We start from the raw sequence: 25,468 nt of genomic DNA on the forward strand, positions 1-25,468 counted from the left end.
AGAGGAAGTTTAAAACCACAATTTCCGTAAGGTTTAAACTACCTCATGTGTAAAAGAAAATAGTAATCAACATCTTAGATGTCACTAGTTGGTACTAAGGCTTCGAGTTCTGCCCTGTTGGTGCTCCAATACTTGAAGCAGTGATATTATATGGTGCTAAACATGCAGTTGTGCAGGAAACCACTTTACTGTATTACTTTGTATTGTCTCTAAGGAATATTGCACAGGTCCCCCTGATAACCCCATTTTTAAGCAGGTGGAATGTTCCTAAACCCGATGTTTGTCTGGTTTTTACTTTTTGTTTAGTTTTTTGTTTTTCTCAGAGTTTTGTTTTTTTATTTTTGTTCAGGCATTACATTCTTTTACGCCCCCCAGTGTTAATACTGACAGCACAGTTGGTCCATTTTAAAGGGTTGCAGAGGCCTCTCTCAAAACAAGCCACAAAGTTTATTGTACCTATTTTGTATATGTGAGATGTTTAAATAAATTGTGAAAAGTTCTGAAAATAAAGCATGTCCAATGTTCCAAAACACATTATTCCGTGAGTTAAGTGCTTTAATAATGGGAACAAGATGTCTGACTTAATTGGACATTTTGAATGTCTGCCTGTTAAAAAAAGAACGTGATGCTTCATTCAAAATTTCATTTAGAAACGTAGATAATTATTTTTATGTGTTTATGTTCACTGAAAAACATGACATGGGTTTTCTATTTTATTCACGGAATTGGTGCTTGTCTTTGCTATTATTTCAAGTCTCTTGCCAAAAGGATATTATTTACCTCTGTTTTCAATAATGACATGCATTTTAAATGCCACAATCTTTCTCACTTTTGCATAAAAATAAAAGGCAGTCACTACAACTTGGTATGTTTGTATTTGTAGAGAATATAAATCGCTCGATTTTCAACAGAACAAATTATGGTATTAAATGGCACACATTTTTTGTGTTCCTGCCACTCCCTAGCGCAAACAAACATAACTGGTACTTTTAGATGTTTTGTCTAAGGTTAAATTCTGTGCTTTGTCCTGAACGAAGAAAGACTAAAGAAAGGCAGATGTAGATGTATGCTGGCACAGTTCCTGGCTGTAAATATTAATGCGGAAGCCAGAAGCAAACACAAAGTATGACAAGACAATAGAGCATTATTGGATTATTATTGCGAAACCGTAAACGTGTTGGAAAAGCATTTGGCTGGAGCCAGGCCTAAATAACAACAGCATGTTTTGAGGCTTGGGGATAAATGCCCTTTAAAAATGTTCACCCGTTTTCAATAGTAACAACATGTATATGCAAGCCTGGTTCCCTCAACTGAACAACGTTGGTGCTTTATTTTTAATGTGTCTTCACTTTAACTACTAGAACACCCCCACTAAATTCAGAAGCACCCTCAGAGATTTTGATCTGGAACCAGACCTGTGTACATGTCAAGTAGCTTTACTGTTCATTTGTCCATACAAGTTGAACAAGCTACACATTTGAAGGGATATGCAAACAAATCAATGTGTGACCGACCCGGCACACATCACAATATGTTCGACAGTATGTGACGATATCATGTGATAATGTAATAATGACTGGTGCAGGTCCCTCAGATAGGCCTATATGCCTTCTCTTGTACATACTTGCTCTTGTTTCGTAATTTCTTTTAGTTGAAGGTGCACTCAGTTTTTTTTTTTTTTTTTTTGGTATGTTAAAGTGGCTTACATTGGCTTATACTGACACCTAGTGGCCTGGATGAAGACTACATCATTGAAACAGTAGTTTTCAGTTACCAATGCAATTTTAGAAATTCACTATGCACAGTAAACCAGAATTAATTTAATCCATGAATGAAAGTGTCCAATAACAGGGCAGTTACTCAGATTAAGTGAGTAGTATTCAGATAGTCATGTGTTGCTAACATGGCTGCCCCATGAGGAGCCCCTGCCCAATGTAGAATAAAGAGATTTTATAAGGTTACCGATATGACTGAACTCTTCATCTCACATGAGTGGTCATGATTTTATACATACTGTATGTTTCAAAATGACTATTCATTTCTTTTGAAGTAAAACTTTAAATGAGAGAAAAAATAAAATACTGAGTGCACCTTTAACTGGAGCAACTGTTTTTCCTGTTTGTTACTTCAGCACCCCTTTAAAAGATCATAGCTTGCGAGATGTTTTCTAGTATAGGGGTCACTAGGTTGGTCGATACAGTTTTAAGTTGTCGGGTAATAAAAAGAACTTATAAAAATAAGACAATTTCAATGTTCCAAAATACTTTCTAAAGTTTGTTAATTCATGATTAAACTTATGTTGTATACTTTTGGTGTTGGCTGTGACGAGTTTAAAGAGGGAAGCCACAGACAGAAAAGATAACAGTTTTTATTTTGAAACAAAGTGAACACCCACTTTTGACCCAGAAATGAACCATGTGCCAACTAACCCTGTACTCCCCCATACAGAGCAGATTTTTTTTTTTTTTGCAAAAAAACAAGCAAAAAAGGACAGAATATTGCCGTGCCGTATATTTAAGCAAGATATTACCATTAGGTCATCTTGAAATGTTGTTTCGAACTGTAAAGGTTATATATCCTTAGAAACTGTTTGTTACAGGGAAAAAAGAAACCGGAGAGCTTTATGTCTAAGAAACTGTATCCATGGCAAATATTAGACAAAACATTCATGGATAAAGTAAACATATTTTTAAAAATGTCTAATACTATTTTACACTTTAAAGGGTACAGTAGTGGCCAAAAATATTGGCACCCATGGTAAATATGAGCAAAGAAGGCTGTGAAAATAAATCTGCATTGTTTATCCTTTTGATCTTTCATTCAGAAAATGTACAAATGTCTAACCTTTAATTGAAGTAAAACATTTGAAACGGGGTAAATATCTCATTATGAAATAAATATTTTTCTCCAAAATGCATTGGCCATGATTACTGACACCCTTTTATAATTGCATTTAGTTATCACACATTGGCACATATACAGTGAAATTATTTTTTTCACATATACCAGCTAAGCTGGGGTCAGAGTGCAGGGTCAGCCATGATATTGTGTCTCTGGAGCAGATAGGGTCAAGGGCCCAACAGTGGCATCTTGGCAGCACTGGGGCTTGAACCCCTGACCTTCTGATCAGTAACCCAGAGCTTTAACTGCTGAGCCACCACTGCCCCTATTTTATTCAATACTTTTTGCAATCTCCCTTTGCCAAGATAACAGTTTTGAGTCTTCTCTTACAATACCTAATGAGGTTGGAGAACACCTGGCAAGGGAGCTGAGAACATTCCTCCATACAGAATCTCTACAGATCCTTCAGATTCAGAGGTCTATGTTGGTGGACTCTCCTCTTCAGTTCACCACACACATTTTCTATGGAGTTCAGGTCAGGGGACTGGAATGGCCATGGCAGAACCTGGATTTTGTAGTCAGTGAACCATTTTTGTGTTGGATTATTGCCCTGCTGGAAGATCCAACCAGGGCCCATTGTAAGCTTTCTGGCAGAGGCAGTCAGGTTTTGATTTTTTATCTGTTGGTATTTGATAGAGTCCGTGATGCCATGTATCTGAACAAGATGTCCAGGACCTCTGGCAGAAAAACAGCCCCACAACATTAAAGATCCAGCACCACATTTAACCGTGGGCATTGGGTACTTCTTCATCTCTGTGTGCGCCAAACCTATCTCTGGTGTTTGCTGCCAAAAACCTCTATTTTTGCTTCTTCTGACCATAGAAGCCGGTCGCATTTGAAGTTCCAGTAGTGTCTGGCAAACTGAAGACGCTTGAGTTTGTTGTTGGATGAGAGCAGAGGCTTTTTTTCCTGAAACCCTCCCAAACAACTTGTGGTGATGTAGGTGATATCTGATTTTTTTTATTTTATTTTGTTTTTGAGACTTTCTGACCCCAAGACCCAACTAATTTCTGCAGTTCTCCAGTTGTGATCCTTGGAGATTCTTTGGCCATCTGAACCATCCTCCTCACTGTGCGTGGAGACAATATAGACACACGTCCTTTTTCAGGCCGATTCTTAACATCCCCAGTTGATTGGAACTTGTTAATTATTGCGCTGATGGTGGAAATGGGCATTTTCAATGCTTTGGCTATTTTCTTATAGCCACTTCCCATTTTGTGAAGCTCAACAACCTTTTGACGCATATCAGAACTATATTCTTTAGTCTAACCCACTGTGACTGATTAAGAGAATTTGGCCTGTGTGTTATTTCATATTTATACCCCTGTGAAACAGGAAGTCATGGCTGAACAATTTCATGTTCCTAGTCACCCAGGTGCACTAAAAAATGTAAAATATGAAGGGGAATATACTTCAGATATATTTTACTTATAAGAATTTCTAGGGGTGCCAATAATTGTGACCAACGTGTTTTAGAGAAACATATTTAATGAGATATTTCCCCTCCTTCAATTGTTCTACTTCAATTAAAGGTTGGATTTTTGTGAATTTTTTGAATGAAAGATCAAAGGGATAAACAATGCATTGCCAATTTTACAGCCTTCTTTGCTCATATTTACCATGGATGCCAATATTTTTGGCCACTACTGTACATTACTTATTTTTTGAAGAAGACCGAAGTGCTTTTGTTGTTTAGTAGCCTAAAATGACTGAATATATCATGATAATTGTAGGCATTTTGTTCTTTGATATTAAGACAAAGCAAGAACGCAATGTGCGATCAGGAAAGACAAGTCTAAATTCACACTATTTTGCACCGATGTTTGACTTTAACAGACAATTGATTTCGTCTGTGTTACGCCCATAAGATTTGTTTAGCAGGAAACATAATCATAGTCCAACCGGGTAGAAGGTTCAGGAATATTAAACATTTACGAGATATTTTTCTCTCTCCAGCTAGACAAGTGAGGCATTTTTGTTGTTTGTTTGTTTTTCCTCAGAAGAACGAAAGGACTACTTTGAGAAATACAATATTCTAATATTTAAGAACTTAATACAGTAAAAAGAAAAAAAAAAGCGAAAGTAAAACACTTCTGAGAGGTGGATATGAAAGCTGATGCAGCCGCAGCACTAGGATCAGCCTCGCACAGCACTGAATCCGCTCTGCACTCGACAGGAGCCGCTGAAGTAGACGAGGGAAGCGGGGACGCGCTTCTCCGCTCTGCCTCTGCCAGCTCCGCCGCAACTCGTCTTTCTGCCTGTTGTCATGGAGGAGCCAAGATGGCGGTCCTGGCCTATAACCTAGGCAAACGGGAAATAAATCAGCATTTCAGCATCAAAAATGCCAAACTGCTGGCTGTCGCCGTCGTCGTCCTGCTCACTGTGTTTCACTCTGCTTCTCGGTATTATGGAGGTGAGTGTTTTATTGTAGTGCGTGAGAACAAGCTGTGTTAGCGTCAGTGCTAGCGCTGTCACTTATGCAATGTTTACAATCAGCGTGTATGTGTTTGTTTGTATCTGTATCTGTATCTGTCACTGCTAGGGGTGAGCTGCAACTGTGACCTGTTCCTTAAAACAGACATACATTTGGCGTGGTTTGGTTAAAAACACTGGACAGCGCAGAATGTTAACGGTCAAAGATATTTATCTGTTGACAATACAGATGAAGCTGAAGGCAGCGCTTTAGCCCAGCAGCTGATTTTAAAACGGAAGTGGTGCGTTTTTAGAAAGTCTGCATTATTTGCATTGCCAGTTAGACCTGATTCTTTAGTCGCATAGTGAATGGATGAGTTGTATCTTAAAATCTATATGTCAAAATGTCCTGGTCATATTTAACCCTAAATCAATACAAAAAGATGTCATTAAATTTTACACAAAGAAAATGAAGCCTATATTTAGGTCATAGATTTCGTAGATTTCGATTGTTTTTTTGTTTTTTATTATTGTTTTTAAATATTAGTATTATTATTTTTATTTTATTTTTTTGCGGTGTGACATCTTTTTCAGGACACTTTTAAGCACATTTTGCCGCCAATTCTCATTAACGTAACGCGTCCGGAAATTTTACTGTTCCCATTGTCTTCAGTGATGATTCTCATTACCATAATAGTATTTTATTATTATTATTATTATTTCTTTAATGTATTACAGCAAAAATATGTGTTGTACAATTATTTTTATATTGGAAATCTGTGAAAATGAAAGGGAGTAATGCTATAATGTGTAAATACCATTTAAATAATATATCATTTTTTTCACATTGCGGTAATGAGAATTGGGGAGTAAAATGTGCGTAACTGTCATGAAAATAATGTTGCAATGTAAAAAACCTCTAAAATAGGCTCTAAAATAATCTTCATTTTCTTTCTGCACAGTATCATTTCTCATTTGTTTCTTTTCTATATAGATGACTAATATTGGCAGTATATTCATGCTGTATAGCCAGAGGGGATCTGGCTCCCCCAGCTGAGCCTGGTTTCTCCCAAGGATTTTCTTTTTTTTTTTTTTTTCCCTTCCTTTAATTATTGTCTTTTGGGTTCCTTGCCACAGTCGCCTTTAGCTTGCTCACTGGGGGCCTAAAGACATATTTTTAAGGCATGATTTTCCAAAACGTTTTTCAATGAAACTGCTCAATTAAGGCATTTACATTCTGTAAAGCTGCTTTGAAACAATGTGTTTTGTGAAAAGTGCTATACAAATAAAAATGGCTTGACTTTTGATTTTGGAGTAAAATAGGATCAGGACATTTTCTTGACTGGTTTCGTGAGAACCACCCAAATGTGGTGATACAGTCGTCCTGGTAGACCATTAATCCAGTCCTGACTTGTGCTGCCAGCTATTATTTTGTAATTGATTTCAGCTTCATATTTTGGCATCCTCAAATGAAATTAATTGTGCTTCATGACACGGCTAGCAGGACTGTGAACTGTTTGCTTTTTTAACTTCTCATTACATTCTAATATAGGCCATTAGTATTTTATGAGTACAGCAGGTGCTAAACATGACTGTCAATTTCATAACCTTTATTAAGACTATTGGCATTGTGCTGTCGTTCAAAAAGTAATTGTAAATATTAACTTATTTGCCACATCAAGTTATTTAAAAGTTTATATATATATATATATATATATATTTCATGTCAGTTCTAAATTTTAGGTCATGATAGCTGCATGAATAATAACTGTACAAGAATTAAACAAATATTTTTTTTAAATAGCTTTAGATGGAGTATAGCATGTTACACTGCAGGACATTGCTGTCATTGCTTGACTTTACATGTCAGCCATCTTTTTGGAATTTTTCTTCACCCTAATTATGGGTTGCTTCTTTCAGGCAGTGACACATGTGACTGGCTTTTATCCAGTGGACGCTTTTTAGGGGACAATGTGTGGCAGCCCTATGGCTGCATGTTACACAACTACAAAAGCACGTAAGTCATGCTGTGAATACACCTTCATGACCGTTGGGGAATGAGAATGTGGATTTTAATTTACAAACCTTTTTGTTGTCTTTCAGTGAAGCGAAGATTTGCCTCAGAGAGAAGAGAATAGCATTTGTTGGAGACTCAAGAATACATCAGCTCTTCTATTCTTTCATTAAAATGATCAACCCAGAGGTGAAAGAGGATGGGAACAAGGTTTGTTGTTGCTAGTCCTATTCAGTAACTGGTATAATAGATTCTTTAGTGGTGGTGTTTGGCTTGTAGATGTTCAAGTAATTTAATCTCTAATACAGGCTTCTGTCGAATTAAAAGGGAAAGAGTGAAATCTTTTCTGTTTATCAGAAGATTAACTGGTATTTCAGAAGTGGCTGTTTGTAGACATTAATACCATGCACGTTCAGTACTGTCTCTTATTGCATCATATAATAAATGATGGTATGTAATGTCCTTCATGTTTTTTCTCTGCATTTATGAATAACTTCTCAAGCATGAGAACATCCCATTTGTAGATGGTGAATTCATTGTGGTGAGTTAATTCAAATTTGATGTGTCCTGTGTAGTAGTTTGAACTGAATCATTTTGATTAAACCTTTAAATCTCCATAGTTAATTGATTCTTATTTAAACACACAAAATATGCTACATATGTTTACCTTACAGGACTTCCTGTGGTATCCTGAGGTGAATAATTCCTTGAAGGAGCAGTTGATGTCATGGGCAGAGGTAATCAAATTGTACTGAAAATAAAACATTTTTATTAACATGCGTAAGGTGTTGAATCTTGTCTTCTATCTCAATAATTACAGGGATCCACTCTCAAACCACATGTCATCATCTTCAGTGCTGCTACAGTGAGTCAGTTAGTGGTTGCAGACAATAATGCCTTGGTACTTTTATTCAGATTCATTTTAATGACTTAATGTTTGTGGTTTCCAATAGTGGTCCATCAAGTTGCACAACGGCAAGAGCGAGGCACTCTTTCAGTACAAAGAAAACCTTACAGCTATATCAGACACACTGGAAAAACTACCTGAGCACAGTGAAGTCTACTGGGTTCTGCAAGGTATGTTTTGAAATTGAGACTTTGCCTTCATAAGAGGACATTTTGGCTTCACGTTTCTCTTTCATTTTGTGCCATGTCTGTTTATTTAGATCCTGTTTATGAGGAGGTGCTCAGTGAAAGCCGAAAGATGATCACAAATGAACAGATAAACATGTACAACGAGGTGGCAGTTAGTACTCTGAATAACAGCAAGAAGAAGGTCAAGTTCTTAGAGGCCTCTCGGCAAGCCGCCATGGAGACAATTTCCAAATCGGTGGATGGTCTGCACCTCCCTGAGAGCACAAGGGCTGTTGTAAGTCCACAGCTGAATCATATTAAAGGTTATTATTAAAGGTTATGAAAATTCTGTCATGATTTTATTTCTTCCGTGGAACACAAATGGAAATGTTAGGCAGAATGATAGCCATTCACTTCCATTGTATGGAAAAAAAGATGCAATAAAAGTGAATGGTAACTGAGGCTAACATACTGCCTAATATCTCCATTTGTGTTCCATGGAAGGAAGAAAATCATGTGGGTTCAGGATGCGAGGGGAGTAAATGATGACAGAATTTTCATTTTTTGAGTGAATTATTATTTTAAGGGTTCGAATATAATTATTTTCGGTAAATATGACTTTTTGCACACATCTCAGGGTGCCATGGTGCTGATGAACTCCATGTGCAACAAGATCCTGAAGCCCATTGACGGCTCTTGCTGTCAGAGTACTCCTCCCCTGAGCGTCCTTCAGAAGCTGGCTGCTGCTCTCTTCCTGGTGTCCAGCATCTGCTTTCTCCTCCTGGGCTGTACAAGACATTATAAGAGCAGGCCCGTTCCTGATCTGGAGAGTGGGGAGGAGAAGAAACCCCCTACTGCGGGTCAGTTCAACCCAAAGGGACCATTACTGGCCATCTGCAAAATGGGCCTAATCATGTTGTACTTCTACCTGTGTGACCGGGCAGACATCTTTATGAAGGAACAGAAATTCTACACACATTCTACCTTTTTCATCCCTCTCATCTACATCTTCGTTCTGGGCATCTTCTATTACGAGAACAGCAAAGAGGTAGTACAGTTTCTTTGGAACTTAAAAATTGAAAAGTGATGTTTTTAAATATATGCCTATTAGCTCTGTTCCAAAACCTAGTGAGCTGCCTACATAGGCAACTGCCTTCTAAGGCAGTATTCTAACTGTCATGGAACCTCATAAGTCACAAATTATGTTACGCTCTACCAGTGTTGGGTGTAATCCAATTACAAATTAATTAGCAAATCAAAAAGGTAGTGTAATGCATTACATTTTAAATTCTTATAATCAGATTACAGTTTCAGTTAATGTAATTAGTATGTTATAGGGTTGTGCTTATTTCTAAAATAATATTTGTGTAGAATACATGAATTATGGTCCTGTAACGAGTCATTGTGAAGGAGAAATAGGAGATGCTGAGTGTATGACTTGTGTGTAACAATGAACAAGAAAGAAATGTAGACATTATTTTGAATTTGTTGAGCTGAAAGGTGTTTTAGAAAGTAAGTAATTAGTAATGTGATTACTTTTTCAGTGAAGTAATTAGTAAAGTAAAAAAAAAGATTACAATTTGAGAGAAATAAGTAGTAATTTAGTAATAGTAGATAGTTATTTTTAAGTAACTTACCCAACACTGGGCTCCACATAGGTACCAACACAAACAGGGCTCTGCACAGAAAACTTGATTGATTTTCAATTAATTGCCAATTGAAATCGCAGTTGATTTCAATAGACTTTGGGGTTATTGTTACTCTAATAAGCATAGAAATACATGACACATACAAAAGGACACAAATATTGGTTAGTTATTATTATATTAGACATTTCTCTCACTTCCTCCACCACCTTGGATTTATTTTTAACTGAGTTTGGCACAGCAAAGAATACATGCGATGCTGCCTTAAAGCCAAAGTATGCTTCGGTGTTCCACGTGCTGGTGTGTCTCCCGCATAGTGCGTGCAATGCAAATTTTGTCATCAGCACAGTTTGTGCAGACTGTCCACGTGCAGCTCAATTTTTCTAGACCTGTGGAGCAGTCCGCATCTTTGCATGTTGTTTAAACATACACCTGTTGCTGACTGTACTAAAGATTATTACAAAGTATTTATAGTACGCATGCATCAAATGCATCTGTATGGGTAAAAAGAGTGTACTTTGAAAGGCTGAGTGCTCGACCATGCTCGAAATGTTACAGCATGCAAAAAAACGAAGTGTACACTGGCCTTTAGATATTGGCCAAAAACGAGGTATCTTAATGGCAGCATAATTAACATAATTAAGATAATTAAGAGCTCATTTAGGAGAGAGTCGCGTGGCGCCATGCAAAGGTCGGACGTGTGAATGGCGAGCTCTGCGCATTTCGCTAGTTTTATTTCTATTTGTGTCATAAACCGGTGAGATTCGATACATTCTGATTCTTAACAGTTTTATGAAGACAATATGTCAAAGAATTCAAAATCCTCAGGCTCTGGAGACGTTAAAAGACACTGACGTGCTCAAGCTGACACCCCTGACAGGGCCGCAGACCAGGGACTCGGTTTGGACAATGCGGTGGGCGAAATCCAGCATCAGCTAGGTTGAATCTACACGTTTTTTGTGTTTATTCAGTATATTGGCTAGAGTGTGTTTTATAGACTATTTTTTTCTGTGTAATTCTGTCTCACAAAATTTGTATAGAAGCACTGGACTTGAGCAATCCAACGGCAAAGTTGTTGTGGGGACCCTTGTAGGCGTACATGGACTGTTTGAGTTAAAGAGGGATGGCGCGATGGCGCGTTTTTCTTTTTTCTGGGTTTTTGTTTTTGTTCCTGAGGAAGTTCGGGGGTTGTCTGTTGCACTAGTGGGGAATGTGGACTAGGGCTGCAACTAATGATTATTTTGATAATCGACTAATCTAACGATTATTAGAACGATTATTCGACTATTCGGGTGATTATTGCAATGATTAATCATTAGCTTTAAACCGACTATTCAGCTTGTGCCCCGACTTAAAAGGTTGTATTAAACGTGCTTGCTAACAATAAAGAGAACAAAATCATCTTTTAAAAACAACTCTAAATGACATTCACTGAATTAAAGGGAAAAAATACTTTTTATTATGTTTAATTCAGTAACAATTTCGCTACAAAAAAATCCTATTGTTATCGTGTTTTTGTCTTGTTTTCCATTTAAAATCCTTAAAACAAGATATATGTTACTTCTCAAGTAAATGTAAGATATTTAGACTTGCTTTAAGAGAATGTATAATATAAGTGTATTTTGTCTTTACTGCACTCGCAGAAGTATAACCATCTGAAAAGATACACTTATATACATAATATATTTTTTCAGATGGTTATACTTCTGCGAGTGCAGTAAAGACAAAATACACTTATATTCAAGATCTATTCTCTAAAAGCAAGTCAAAATATCATATATGCTGCTTTGGTGAATGCATCTTTTTTTAAAGGATTTTTATATATTTTAAAATATTTGTATTTTTAATATTATATTCATTCTCAGATGAAAAAAAAAAAAAAAAATCTTCTGCTGTATAGCTGCTAAAATAAGTGTACGTTGTTTTAAAGGAGTTATATGTATTGGAAAACAAGCCAAAACAAAAACAAATAAAAAATGTATTTTTTTGCAGTGTATAATGGGCCAAAGACTACCCTCTCTCACCTTTTTGTTCACTTCAATCCATCTTTAACTCACAAAAAAACAAACTCTTTCTTATTAATAAAGCTGCGTTTTGCCAATTTTCTTCACGATAAGAAATGCACAGTGACACATATATTATGATTCAATAAGTTTCCATTGCGTTATAATCTAGCTGCATTAAGCGTGCACACTCGAGGGATGAGCGTCCCCGCAACAGAGTGTACCTCAATCGGGTGCAGTTTCAATCTCTCCCCCTTAGATCGGGACACTTCGCGCAACTCCTAGAAGAGGCGCTGACCGCACAGAGAAATGCCAGTTTCCTTATTATTTTAACTTTAATAAAGCTGTAACACATTAAATAGAACTGCATTAAAGATGTAATGCCGGGGTGTTTCCTTTAAAGACGCTTGACACGGCTCCGCTTATTCCACAACAAGAATGCTTCTGTATTTACTTATGTTGTATTTTTGCTTTATAATTCCCTCAAACTTCGCATTCTACATCACCTGAAGCTGTTTGGAAAGTTTAGAGTGTGTCTGGACTGTGAGATGTGTTTTCTTCTCCTCAGTTAGGCGCGAGCTGCAGTGCTGCTTTTGTGTGCAATCATTAGTTTCATATGATCTTATGTTACACTAAGATCAAACGACTATTTGACAATGAAAATTTTTGTCGACAATTTTTTATTGTCGACGTTGTCGATAACGTCAACTAATCGTTTCAGCCCTAGTGTGGACTTTTCTAATTTTATTTTTGACACAGTCTATTTTTTTCTTATGTCAAAATGTAAAATGTTAATATGTCTCTTTCCACGCGGAATGTGAATGGGTTGGGGCATCCCATAAAAAGAAGGAAGGTTATTTCTTTTTTTAAACGTAAGAAAAATGATATAGTGTTTCTTCAAGAAATGTATCTTTCCCCGCAGGAAGCTGAAAAATTTGGGAAGATATGGGGTGGACATGTTTTCTTTAGTGCTGGCTCAAGTAAGAGCAGGGGAGTCATTACATTGATAGATAAACATCTACAATTCAAATGTCTCAAACAGATTAAAGATAAATTAGGAAGAGTCATTATTGTTTTAGCAGAAATTCAGGGGCAAAGGCTGATTACCTAACGCTGATGATCAGGGCTTTTTTTATAGATCTTGAAGGGTTGTTGCAAGCCTCTGGCACCCCTCATGATATAATATTGGGAGGAGACTTTAATCTTTTGATGGACTCAGTCCTTGATCATAGTGAAGTAAAAGTGTGTAAGCCCCCTAGAGCTTCACAGGATGTGTAAAAATCTTGGTCTTACAGATATTTGGAGACTTTTGAACCCATCTGGTAGGGACTATACATTATTTAATAGATTTCTTTTAAATATATATAAGTCCCTCATTTCTTCTGTCGTTGATTTGCTCAACTGGAAACATCTTAGTCTTGGATCACGCCCTGGTGAGTTTAGAGGTGTTGCCACATACAGAGAAAAATAAATCATATAAATGGTGCTTTAATGTATGCCTTTTGCAAAATCCTGAATTCCAACAAATGTTAAAGGCTGAGGTCAATGTTTATATGGAGACCAACTGGTCCTCAGTATCCTCTGTGGGTGTGGCTTGGGAGGCACTTAAGGCGGTTCTTAGGGGCCGGATCATACAGTATGCCTCATTCATCAAAAAATCCAAAGTACAAGAACTCGTGGAGTTGGAAGGGAATATTAAAAATGCAGAGGCAGAGCTGTTATATATTATATTGTAATATAATACTAATTTGTTGCGGAAGGTGGAGTCTTGGCTATTGAGTCATGCTTTGAGTCAGGTGACAAAGCAGGGAAGCTTTTAGCTAGATAATATATAAAGCAGAGAGAGTCTTTTTCTACCATTCCCTCAGTGAATTGATATTAATTATGCTTTTAAGAATTCTATCTTGATCTCTACATTTCCAAGTCTTCATCTACTGATGAAGATATTAGAAACTTTGTGGAACCATTAGATCTTCCTAAACTGACGACTGAGCAAAATAATTTACTTGATTCTGAGATAACCTTGGAGGAGCTTGACGAGGTAATTAAGGTCTTGCCTACAGGCAAGTCTCCGGGGCCAGATGGCTTTGCCCCTGAATTTTTTAGATCTTATGCTACAGAACTGGCTCCACTTTTGCTAGAAGTTTATACAGAATCATTAAAGAACGGAAAGCTTCCGCCAACCATGACACAAGCCCGGATCAGTCTGATTCTTAAAAAGGACAAAGATCCAAGCGAGTGTAAGAGTTACCGTCCAATTTCCCTGATCCAGCTAGACGTAAAAATATTGTCAAAAATTTTGGCTAACTGATTAAGAAAAGTTATGACATCTCTTATACACATAGATCAGGTGGGGGTTTATTTGGGGCCGTAGCTCTTCGGAAAACATTAGGCGTTTCATCAGTATCACGTGGTCAGTGACGAATGATCAGACTCCGGTCGCTGCCATCTCACATGACGATGAAAAGGCATTTGATATGGTAGAATGGGATTATCTTTTTAAGATTTTGGAAATATATGGGTTCGGAAATATTTTTATTGGATGGATTAAGTTACTTTATAGACACCCAGTAGTGGTGGTACAAACAAATGGATTAATTTCAGATTATTTTAATCTGGACAGGGGCACCCAGCAGGGTTGCCCTCTTTCCCCATTATTGTTCTGTCTTGCCCTGGAACCATTAGCAGCCACGATAAGAATGATTTTCTTATCGATAAGATGATTTTCCAGGGGTGGTGGTGGGTATGGTGCATAAGCTTTTGCTTTATGCAGATGATATTTTATTATTCGTCTCCGACCCCACTAGATCTATACCTTGCCCGAATTATTAATTCCTTTTCTAAATTCTCAGGATACAGAGTCAATAGGTCTAAATCCGAAGCTTTGGCTCTGACAATGTACTGCCCAGTAATGGCTTTTTAGCTGGGCGCCTTCCAGTAGCCTAAACAGGGCATTAAGTATTTGGGCATTTTATTCTCAGCAAAATTGTGTGATTTAGTTAGTTAATTTTGACCCCTTAATAAAAAGGTTTTCAAGCGACGTGGAGAGGTGGGCTTCATTACATTTATCTATGATTGGGAAAGTTAATGTTATTAAAATGAATTGTATTCCAAAATTCATCTACCTGCTACAGTCTCTCCCTGTAGATGTCCCTCTCTCTTATTTCAAGCAATTTGATAGCATAGCGGAGTCCTTCATTTGGAATGGTAAGCGTCCCAGATTACACCCCGTTATCTCGCATTTGCACTCGGTATGGACAAAAGTGTCCAGAGTGTTTAATTCGGACATTTATTTAAATATTGCCTCGAGCATATGGCAGAATCCAAATTTATGTATTAATAAGCCCTCTTTCTGCTGGTCAGAGTGGATTGTGAGGGGGGTTACTATACTCGGTGACCTATATGAAAGTGGATTGTTGAGATCTTTTGAAAATACGGTTCAACATTTTAGGATTCCCAGATCTCAGCTCTTTAGGTATTTACAGCTGCGCCACCTGCTCTGTACTATTCTTGTGGATCGTATGCACCCCCCTAAAGCGACAGATACTCTGAAAGTCATGATTACTGCGTTTGGAAAAGGCTTCAACTTCGCTCAAGAGATTATGGGAGAAAGATCTAAACTTGGTATTGGAGGAGGGAGTGTGGGCTAGGATTCTAAAAAACATCAAGTCTACATCTAGAGATGCAAGGGTGCGCCTTATGCAATTTAAGATTTTACATAGATTCTATTGGACCCCCTCTAGATTGTAGAGGCTGGGTCTTAAAGACACACCCACCTGCTGGTGATGCCAATCAGAAAATGGGGACACAACCCATGTTTTTTGGTGTTGTGTTAAGATACAAGAATTCTGATTGAGGGTCCAGAGTTTTATGGGTGACGTATTAGGTACTCAAATCTCATTTTGCTCCAGACTCTGTATTTATGTGATGGGGCGGTCACTGATGTAGGGGATAAGTACATGAAAAATTGGATCCTGGCCAGTGTTATGATAGGCAGACAGGTTATCTTTAGAGGATTGAAGTCGGCTAGAGCCCCCTCATTTCGTGAGTGTTATGCGGAGATGAGTGGGGAGTGGGACATTTGAAGAATTGTCACAGAAGGCTAGGCTAAATGGATGAATTCAATAAGAAATGGGGCAACTATTTAGCCTTTTTAGAAGGCTCTCAGGGAGGAGCAATAGAGGGAGACGTGTTGTTTTAAATGTGTGTGTTGTATACTTTTTATGGTTTATATATATATATATATATATATGTATATGTGTGTGTGTGTGTGTGTGTTATATAGAATCAATAAAATTGTTAATAAAAAAAAAAAGTGCTCATTTTGGAAAGAGTCTTCATATTGGGAGTGTTCATAAAGGGATAGTTCACCCAAAAATCGCCCTCCTGGCATCCCAGATGTGTTTGACTTTCTTTCTTCTGCTGGAAATAAACAAAGATTTTTAGAAGAATATTTCAGCTCTGTAGGTCCATACAATGCAAGTGAATGGTGGACAGAAATTTGAAGGTCCAAAAATCACAAAAAGGCAGCATAAAAGCAATCCATAAGACTCCATTGGTTATGATAGGTGTGGGTGAGAAACAGATCAATATTTAAGTCCTTTTTTCCTATAAATTCTCCTGCCTGCCCAGTTGGTGGCATTATGCATGAAGAATGTGAATCGGCAAAAACAAAAGTATGTGAAAGTGGAGATTAATAGAAAAAATTACTTAAATATTGATCTGTTTCTCATCCACACTTATCATATCGCGTCTGAAGATATGGATTTAACCATATGGATTACTTTTATGCTGCCTTTATGTGCTTTTGGAGCTTCAAACTTTTAGTACCCATTCACTTGCATTGTGAGGACCTACAGAGCTGAGATATTCTTCTAAAAATCTTTGTGTTCTGCTGAAGAAAAAGTCATTCACATCTGCGATGGCCTGAGGGTGAGTAAATAATAAGAGAATTTTCATTTTTGGGTGAACTATCCCTTTAAAAATGCTGCCATCATAGGCAGCTTACTAGATTTTAGAACAGAGCATTCTTTCACTGTTGTTGTAATCTTGCTGCTTGGTCAAGTCTTTTTGAATTGTAAGCGTGCAATTCTTATTTCCTTTTCTAGACCAAACTCCTGAACAGAGAACAGACAGATGAATGGAAGGGCTGGATGCAGCTGGTTATCCTCATTTATCACATGTCAGGAGCTAGCTCTGTACGTGATTTAATAGTTTAGTTTTATTTATTCACTCTTGTATTGCAAATCATTGACTGCCCTCTCAAATTGTGCTATTGTCTCCTTATCTCCTCAGTTTATACCTGTATACATGCATGTCCGTGTCCTGGTAGCTGCGTATCTCTTCCAAACAGGATATGGACACTTCTCATTCTTCTGGCTAAAGGGTGACTTTGGACTCTACAGAGTCTGCCAGGTACCTGTTGCTACCCTCTGCCTTATTTTACTGGAATACACATACTTACTAAAAATAGCACCAATTATAGTGTCAAATACTGCATACTGCCAGTCTGGAGTTTGGACACACCAGAATAATAGTCATCAAAAAGTCATACAGTAACTTTGTTACTGTATATTTTAGATTATAAGTAAACAACCATTTGCCTAGATTACAGCTCTGGGCATTCTCTCAACCAACTTTATGAAGTTTCCACCTGGGATGTTTTTTAAACCATATTGTAGGTTTTCCTTCACTATCTGGTCCAACTCATCTGGTTCTTTTTTTAATTTAAAGGTTTAGTTTTGACAAGTAATTGGTACTTCGATTTATATTTATTTACAAAACAAATTTCAAATATTTAATTGACAATGTTTTTTTTTTCTTTGTGTTTGGCTTCTAGGTTCTTTTTAGACTCAACTTTCTTGTGGTGGTGCTGTGTCTGGTTATGGACAGGCCTTACCAGTTTTATTACTTTGTGCCTCTTGTCACTTTTTGGTTTGTAGTTATTTATGCCACAATGGCATTTTGGCCACAGATTCTTCAGAAGCAAGCTAATGGTAATTAAGTCGCATAACAGTTAGTACATTACAGTCTGACTTTTTACATATTTTGTCAAATATATTAAGCTTTTAGTACCATGGTTACATTGTTACCTCTTTTTCCCCAATTATTTACAGGTAGTGGATTCTGGAATTTGGCACTTTTGCTGAAACTTTTAGGTTTACTTCTTTTGATTTTCTTCTTTGCATACTCACAGGTTAGTTTCTCTTGCAGTTGTTATGACTAGCTAACTCATTTGGTTATACACTGTGTGCATTTGAATCCTTTTGCATTTGTTGCAGGAACTCTTTGAGGGTATTTTCTCAGTGTGGCCTATTTCAAAACTTTTTGAGCTGCAAGGTAGCATCCATGAGTGGTGGTTCAGGTGGAAATTGGATCGATTTGTATGTACTTTTATATACATTATAAAACATTTAGCAAGTTCACATCATTTAATGTTTCTCTTTGCAGGGTTAATAATAATAATAATAATGAAATTATATATAACGGTAATTTGAATTTCAACTAGTCCTCGTGGTGGCGTAGTGACTCGCCTCAATCCGGGTGGCAGAGGACGAATCTTAGTTGTCTCCACGTCTGAGACCATCAATCCGCGCATCTTATCACGTGGCTTGTTGAGCATGTTACTGCAGAGACATAGCGCGTGTGGAGGCCCACGCTATTCTCTGCGGCATCCACGCACAACTCACCACGCGCCCCATCGAGAGCGAGAACCACACATTATAGCGACCACGAAGAGGTTACCCCATGTGACTCTACCCTCCCTAGCAACCGGGCCAATTTGGTTGCTTAGGGGACCTGGCTGGAGTCACTCAGCACACCCTGGATTCGAACTCGTGACTCCAGGGGTGGTAGTCAGCTTCAATACTCACTGAGCTACCCAGGCCCCTGATTTAGTTAGAGTTTTAAGGCTGCCAAAGTTAATGTGTTAACTGGTATCATTAATATATGTACAGTATAAGGCCATTAAAGGGTTAGTTAGTTCTTCTTTTGAACACAAACAAAGATTTTACAGTATTTCAGCTCTGTAGGTCCATATAATGCAAGTGAATGATGATCAGGCCTTTGAAGCTTCAAAAAGGAGATAAAGTCAGCATTAATGTAATCCATCAGACTCCAGTGGTTTAATCAATGTCTTCTGAAGCAATCAAGTTGGTTTTGAGAGAGAACAGACCTAAATGCAACTTCTTTTTCACTGTACCTCTTGACAGCAGTCTCCTTGGTGATCATGATTTCAAGCTCAATTAAACTTCCTATAGAGCCATCTAGCAGTCTGCAAGTGCGTCAAGCACTACGAAGTGTAATCGAAGTTGAAATCATGATTGTGCCTAGAGATGCAATGGCAAGATGTACAGTAAAAAGTAGTTATATTTTGGTATGTTCTCACCCAAAACCAACTGGATTGCTTCAGAAGTCATGGATTTAACCACTGGAGTTGTATGGATTACTTTTTTGGTAACTTTATGTGCTTTTGGAGCTTCAAAGACCTGATCACCATCCACTTGCATTCTATGGACCAACAGAGCTGAGATATTCTTTAAAAAAAAATTATGTTCAGAAGAAGATAGAAAGTCATACATATCTGGGATGGCATGAAGGTTTTTTTTAAATAATTTTCAATTTTTGTGTGAACTGTCCCTTTAAATGTCTAAGGGTGTTATTGTTATCTTTGCTGTGTATCAAAATGAAATTAATTAGTGGCCATTTTTATTTTAATGTAATTATTTTGTCAAAAAAAATGTTTTGGTTTAGTTTTATTTAAGTTAATAAAAGTGTTTTCAAATAGTTTTTGTTTTAGTTTTCATTAACATTTATAACACTGTCTCGGGGTTTATTTTTGATATCCTTTGAATCCTAGGCTGTGATCAACGGAATGCTCTTTGCCTTCATTTACCTGCTGCTACAGAAATGTCAGCTACTGTCTGAGGGCAATAGAGATCCCCTCTTCTCCACCAAGATCTCCAACTGTCTGCTCTTTGTCTCTGTGGTTTCTTTTATAGTAAGGTTCCTTCTTTCTTTCTCTGAAATGCCTAAAATATAACGTGGCTTTGTTTCACAATCTGTTCTTTTGTCTTCAGACATATTCCATCTGGGCCAGTGGGTGCAAAAATAAGTCTGAGTGTAATGAGATGCATCCATACATTTCTGTTGTCCAGGCAAGTACCCCTCTAGTCCATTCCCACTACTGTATGCACTCTTTATAGTGTTGTTCTCATGCAAGAAATCTTTAAAGGGATAGTTCAACCAAAATTGTCATCATGAGCTCACCCTCATGTTGTTTCAAACCTGTATTACTTTCTTTCTCCACTGGAACACAAAAGGAGATGTTGGAGTGTTAGCCTCAGTTGTGAAAAGTGACTGACCTTCATCTCCTTTTGTGTTCCAATTCCATTTCATTGTATGGACAGTGCAATGAAAGTGAACATTCAACCTAACATCTCTATGAAGAGAAAACAATTATACAGGTTTTGATGAGGATAAGTGTATGATCACAGTATTTTAATTTACTGGTGAACTAACCTTTTAACTATGAATGATTTAACCAAAACATGAAGAGTTCTGAAAGGAGAAGTAAAAAAAAATATATATATATATATATATATTGACTATGCTTGTAGCCACACTAATCTTTTATCACATTTGATTCAGACACCTTTTGTGGGAAAAAAAAGAACGTTTGTAACCAGGAAATAATGGAGCCCATTCATTTTTGTTTCGTTCTGTTGTGCTTGCTGACATTCACTTTGCATTTTCTGCCCATAGATTCTGGCTTTCATTTTGATACGGAATATTCCAGGTTATGCTCGCTCTTTGTACAGCTCATTCTTTGCATGGTTTGGAAAGATCTCCTTAGAGGTGAGCTACAAACCATCAGTGAAAGCTTTGCTGCAAACATATTATTAATGGAATATTCCAGGTTATTTTTAACATAATATGTATGGACAACATAAGTGGCATGCTGTCGAATAATTCAAACTTTTCTTTCAGTGTGTATACGTAAATAAAGGGGGAATGCATTTATAGTAATATACTTACAATGGAGGCCTCGCAGGCAAACGGGCAGCAAAATATGCTAACTTGCCACTTTTGGAAAGTAAAGCCATATTAAACTATTCAACTCTGGGGCATTTTTGGGCTGCCGTCTGCAATTTTTCACAATCAAATTTAAAAGCTCACCATTACACATACTGTGGACTAATTGTCAAAAATGTGTCTTATTTTTAGCTATATGGGGTTTACAGCAGCAGTGATTGGCACATAAAAGAGATGCTTGTATTTGATGTCTTACAAATATCATATTTCACTTTGTGATTCTTTTGAAAATCTTTCGAACTGTGGTATTAGGGCAACAAAATAACTGTACAGTTGCATTCCTGAGAATGAAAGCTTTCATTTGATATGATTTGTCTATTTAAGTGCTATTTGAAAGACTTTTATATTCATATTAATATTTTTTCCACATTACCTCTAGATGGCACTGATTTGAGATGCACATTTTTTCAGGCCTTATTTTGTTATATGTAACAAATGCAGAAGTGATGGTTATCTATGAAAAGTTCAGATTCTAAGCTTTCAAATGATATACCTAACATACTGTATGTATTAGGAGACTTGAACATTTTAAGCGTACACTTTTTTTCCATGACATTGCGCCCCCTTTTGGACCCGCCATCAGGCTGCAGAGTTGAAGAGGTTAACAATTAACCCTTGTGCTAAGTGTTACTCAGAAGTCCTTAGAGGACAAAAACGTCTGCCTCAAAAAACTGCCATAATAATATTATATATTAATATTATTTTCCACTTTTAATTAGTTCATTTTTTTAACCAACATCAGTCCTGATCATAACTACCAAATATTCATTCATTTTCAGGATTTTAACCCTTTAAAAGCCAGTTTGTTTACATAATGCCACTGCTGGTTTTTACACACACACACACAAATTTTGCAATACACACATACAAAACACACTCTGCCATCCATACCAACACACCCACACAATTTTAGCTGCATTATTTATTCAACTGGCCTGCAGTGCTCTATAATACAGCAAACAGAAAATAGGAAAAAAGCATGTATTTGCTCCATGAGGGAAAATGGTGCCATCTGGTGGAAAATATAAAAAATTAAAATTTTGAAGCCAGGGCTCCGGAATGAAAGCGTAATATCATAGAATTCATGATTTTATGCTTTAATGGCACTGGGATCAAATATTGCAGTTTTAATGGGTTTCAATGGGGGACATTTTTGTCTTTAAGGTCCAGAGTGTAACTATTTTGTGTACACAGTGTATTATAGATGTATTGTAGGTTGAACTGAGGTTGAAATATCAAAATTCCCCCAAAAATACACACCTTTGGCTAAATTTATGCCATAGGCATTAACACAGCCAAAATGATCTAAAAAACCAAAATGAAAAAGACACAAATGTCCCAAAGGTTGCACAAGGGTTAAACATTACACTTGTTAGCATGTGACTAAGGTATGTGCCAGCAGCAACAGGAAGTGACAACAACAGTTTGAGAATTGCATCAGGTAACATGTAATCAGAAGTTTCTACAACTAGAAAAGTAGTCCGACCTCAAAAGGATGACTTAGACAATGTAATAGTTCAAGTAACTGTATGTAAGTGCTTTACCAAAAATACAAGCTTCAAAATTCGGCTATTAAACCATTTGGGCTGTTTTTTTGCAAGGCGTCCATTGTAAGTGTACTGTAACAGTCAAAAAAAGCTCAAGATGTGTATTTAATGCAAAATATTTTATAAGACCATGTTTCTATAATGACACAAACTTGTTGGGATTTCATGTAAATTTTTCAAACAAGGCAAACATGTAATAACATGAGATTCTGACATGGTTCCTATTTTCTCCTCTAGCTCTTCATATGCCAGTATCATATTTGGTTGGCAGCGGACACCAAGGGTATCCTGGTCCTCATTCCTGGAAACCCCACTTTAAACATTATTGTCAGCACATTCATCTTTGTCTGTGTAGCTCATGAGATCTTCCAGATCACCAATGACTTGGCCCAGGTGGCCATTCCAAAAGAGAGTGGGCCTCTACTGAAGAGACTGCTTGGGGCAGGAGTCTTTTTAGTGCTGGTACTGATACTGGTACAAAAAGAGTAATCCGGGTACTGAGGGTAATCAGAGACATTAGCAGTCCTCGTCTTGTGAGGATACAAATGGATCACACTAAAATGTGTGTGTGTAAAACAAGGAAACACCGCCAGCCAAGAACTTTCATTTTTCTGGGAATTCTTACTGTATACAAAACTCAATTATGAACAGAAGCCAAGGTCTGTGGAGCAGCACTGATATGGCTGATTAAACATTTGGATTAAACAGTCCTGTCAAACACAAATTTTAAAGCAAAATGTCTGCCGTCAACAAATCACACATGGGCCATGTGTGTATTTTCCTGACTGGGCAGATAAGATTAAATTAACTTGCTCCGTCCAGTCTTCTCTTACAGCTCTAAAATGTGTTTTATGGACAGTACTTAATAATTTAAGTCTGTTTTATACAGGGGTGTGTTTGTGTCTCCTTATTTTTTTCCCCCCATTCTTTTTATTTTATGCACAATGCCCATGACTGCAAAATGTGAAGGAGAAATACATTCCTGCCTCTCTTCTTTTGCAACTGACATGTTTAATCAGCTCAATGTTTCTTTAAAAAATTATGATTTCACTGCATACCACACCAGCACCTTATCCTTCTTTAGGAATATGCAACCTGAATAGGTTCTTCCCTGCATTATTAAGGAAGCATAGGTCTCTAGAGGACAGTAACGGGCATTTCCTCACCAGGATGGGCGCTTCTCAACTATCCTAAGAAAGTAGGGTATCTCAATGTATTAATCAGTGGGCGTTTTCAAACCAGGTTGGGTGTTTCTCAACTATCCAATGAAAGTAGGTTATACTGTATCAATGTAGTCGTCAAATCGTGTAAAGCGGTAGAAAATACCGGTTTGATTGGGGAAACACTCATTTTATAACAAGTCTCTTATTAAGGGGATAGTTCACCCAAATAAGAAAATTCTGTTATTTACTCATCCATATGTTTTTCCAAACCTGTATGCAGTTCGATCTTCTGTGGAACACAAAAGGAAAAGTTAGGCAAAATTGGGTTCCATGTAGGAAGTCGTACCATTTTGGAACAACATGAGGGTGAGTAAATGATGATAGAATTTTCATTTTTTTGGTGAACTATCCTTTTAGTGTAAAAGGTAAACTTAAAATAACCAAGAACAAATATGCTTTGATCTATCAATTATCTATAAAGAGGGCATTGTAACAAAAAATAATGCCCTTTCAATTGCGCTGAGTGGGGCGTCTCTCCTGCAAACGTTAAGGCACTTGAGCCAGTACTGCTCTTCTTGTCTCATTCTTACCACATGGGTTTACTCCATTCATACGAATTCAGATTAATGTTAGAGCCAGCTTTGTCTACAATCAGTGACCTCATTATTTACTGCTCAATGTACATCTTCATATCCTCTAAAACTGCTTGAAATATGGCAACCAAAATGATGTTCATGTTCAACTTGATGTAATTTTTTTAATATATTACATGTATAAAAATAGCTGAATGTATCAGTTTACTGGTAAAATTATTCTGTAAATAGAACCTACATTATGTGCCATTGAAAGACAAAAGACAAATGTATTGTTTGAGATTATACAAGTTTTGATGAGGATAAGTGTATGATCACAGAATTTTCATTATTTAGTGAACTATCCTTTTAACTATTGAAGTGATCACATTTTTAATTTACAATTTTCATAGCAGTTTAATGTCTGTGAATTGAAAAGCAGCTACAAGGCATATTAAGATGTTGGCATATTATTTTTGACCTACTGAATATAAACTTTATTGCCATTTTTTAATTTATTTTTTCATCAGTGAAGATGCTATTTTTCTCGAAGTTAGCCAAAAGCTGTACAGATTTAACTGACCCAAGTGCTATCAACTGGCACGTCCATTAAATTGTAAATGTTTTTTATGACTTCTCTATGTTCATAATTAAAATTATTTGTATAATTTGGTATAGGTTTTATTTAAAGAAACCCTGAAGGTCTGTGTAAGCGTTTTTGTTCAAAAATGTGAAATTATTCATGTTAATTTGGAAATGCCTTCATCTTATTGTAAAGCCAATGTTTATGATAAACCCCTTCTAAAAAAACAAGTAATAATGTCAATTCGTTTTCATCTTTATTTAGTTTTTAAATACCTGTAAGAGATTTCCCTTTTTTTCCAGGTTCAAAACAAGTTAAGCTCAATCAACAGCATTTGTAGCATAATGTTGATTACCACAAAAATAATTTAATAATTTGTTGGCCGCATACGTCATCGAGGCTGTCTCGTTACATAAAAGCGAGTAGGACACTTCGAATGCAGCCTTCGAATGCGACCTTC

The 25,468-nt window shown here is 37.0% G+C and overlaps 1 protein-coding gene across 3 annotated transcripts; it reads left to right on the forward strand.

Moving 5' to 3' along the window:
- Window positions 1-4,776: 4,776 nt before the first annotated feature.
- On the forward strand, window positions 4,777-25,238 carry LOC127425294 (N-acetylneuraminate 9-O-acetyltransferase-like). 3 transcript variants are annotated; one of them, XM_051671089.1, is made up of 18 exons: window positions 4,777-5,314; window positions 7,234-7,330; window positions 7,417-7,537; window positions 7,830-7,868; window positions 8,002-8,064; window positions 8,148-8,192; window positions 8,281-8,404; window positions 8,494-8,696; window positions 9,039-9,449; window positions 17,159-17,248; window positions 17,346-17,465; window positions 17,890-18,046; window positions 18,167-18,246; window positions 18,332-18,433; window positions 19,909-20,049; window positions 20,129-20,206; window positions 20,814-20,906; window positions 22,928-25,238. In XM_051671089.1, the coding sequence occupies exons 1-18, from the start codon at window positions 5,008-5,010 to the stop codon at window positions 23,177-23,179; spliced, it is 2,523 nt and encodes an 840-aa protein (XP_051527049.1). In that variant the 5' UTR covers window positions 4,777-5,007; the 3' UTR covers window positions 23,180-25,238. The 3 variants fall into 3 exon arrangements, with proteins under 3 accessions (XP_051527049.1, XP_051527050.1, XP_051527051.1); XM_051671090.1 differs by lacking the exon at window positions 18,332-18,433; XM_051671091.1 differs by lacking the exons at window positions 4,777-5,314; window positions 7,234-7,330 and having other exon boundaries at window positions 7,453-7,537; window positions 7,852-7,868.
- The last annotated feature ends 230 nt before the right edge of the window (window positions 25,239-25,468 follow it).

This window comes from Myxocyprinus asiaticus, chromosome 34 (assembly GCF_019703515.2).
Source record: "Myxocyprinus asiaticus isolate MX2 ecotype Aquarium Trade chromosome 34, UBuf_Myxa_2, whole genome shotgun sequence".
Lineage (NCBI taxonomy): Eukaryota > Metazoa > Chordata > Actinopteri > Cypriniformes > Catostomidae > Myxocyprinus > Myxocyprinus asiaticus.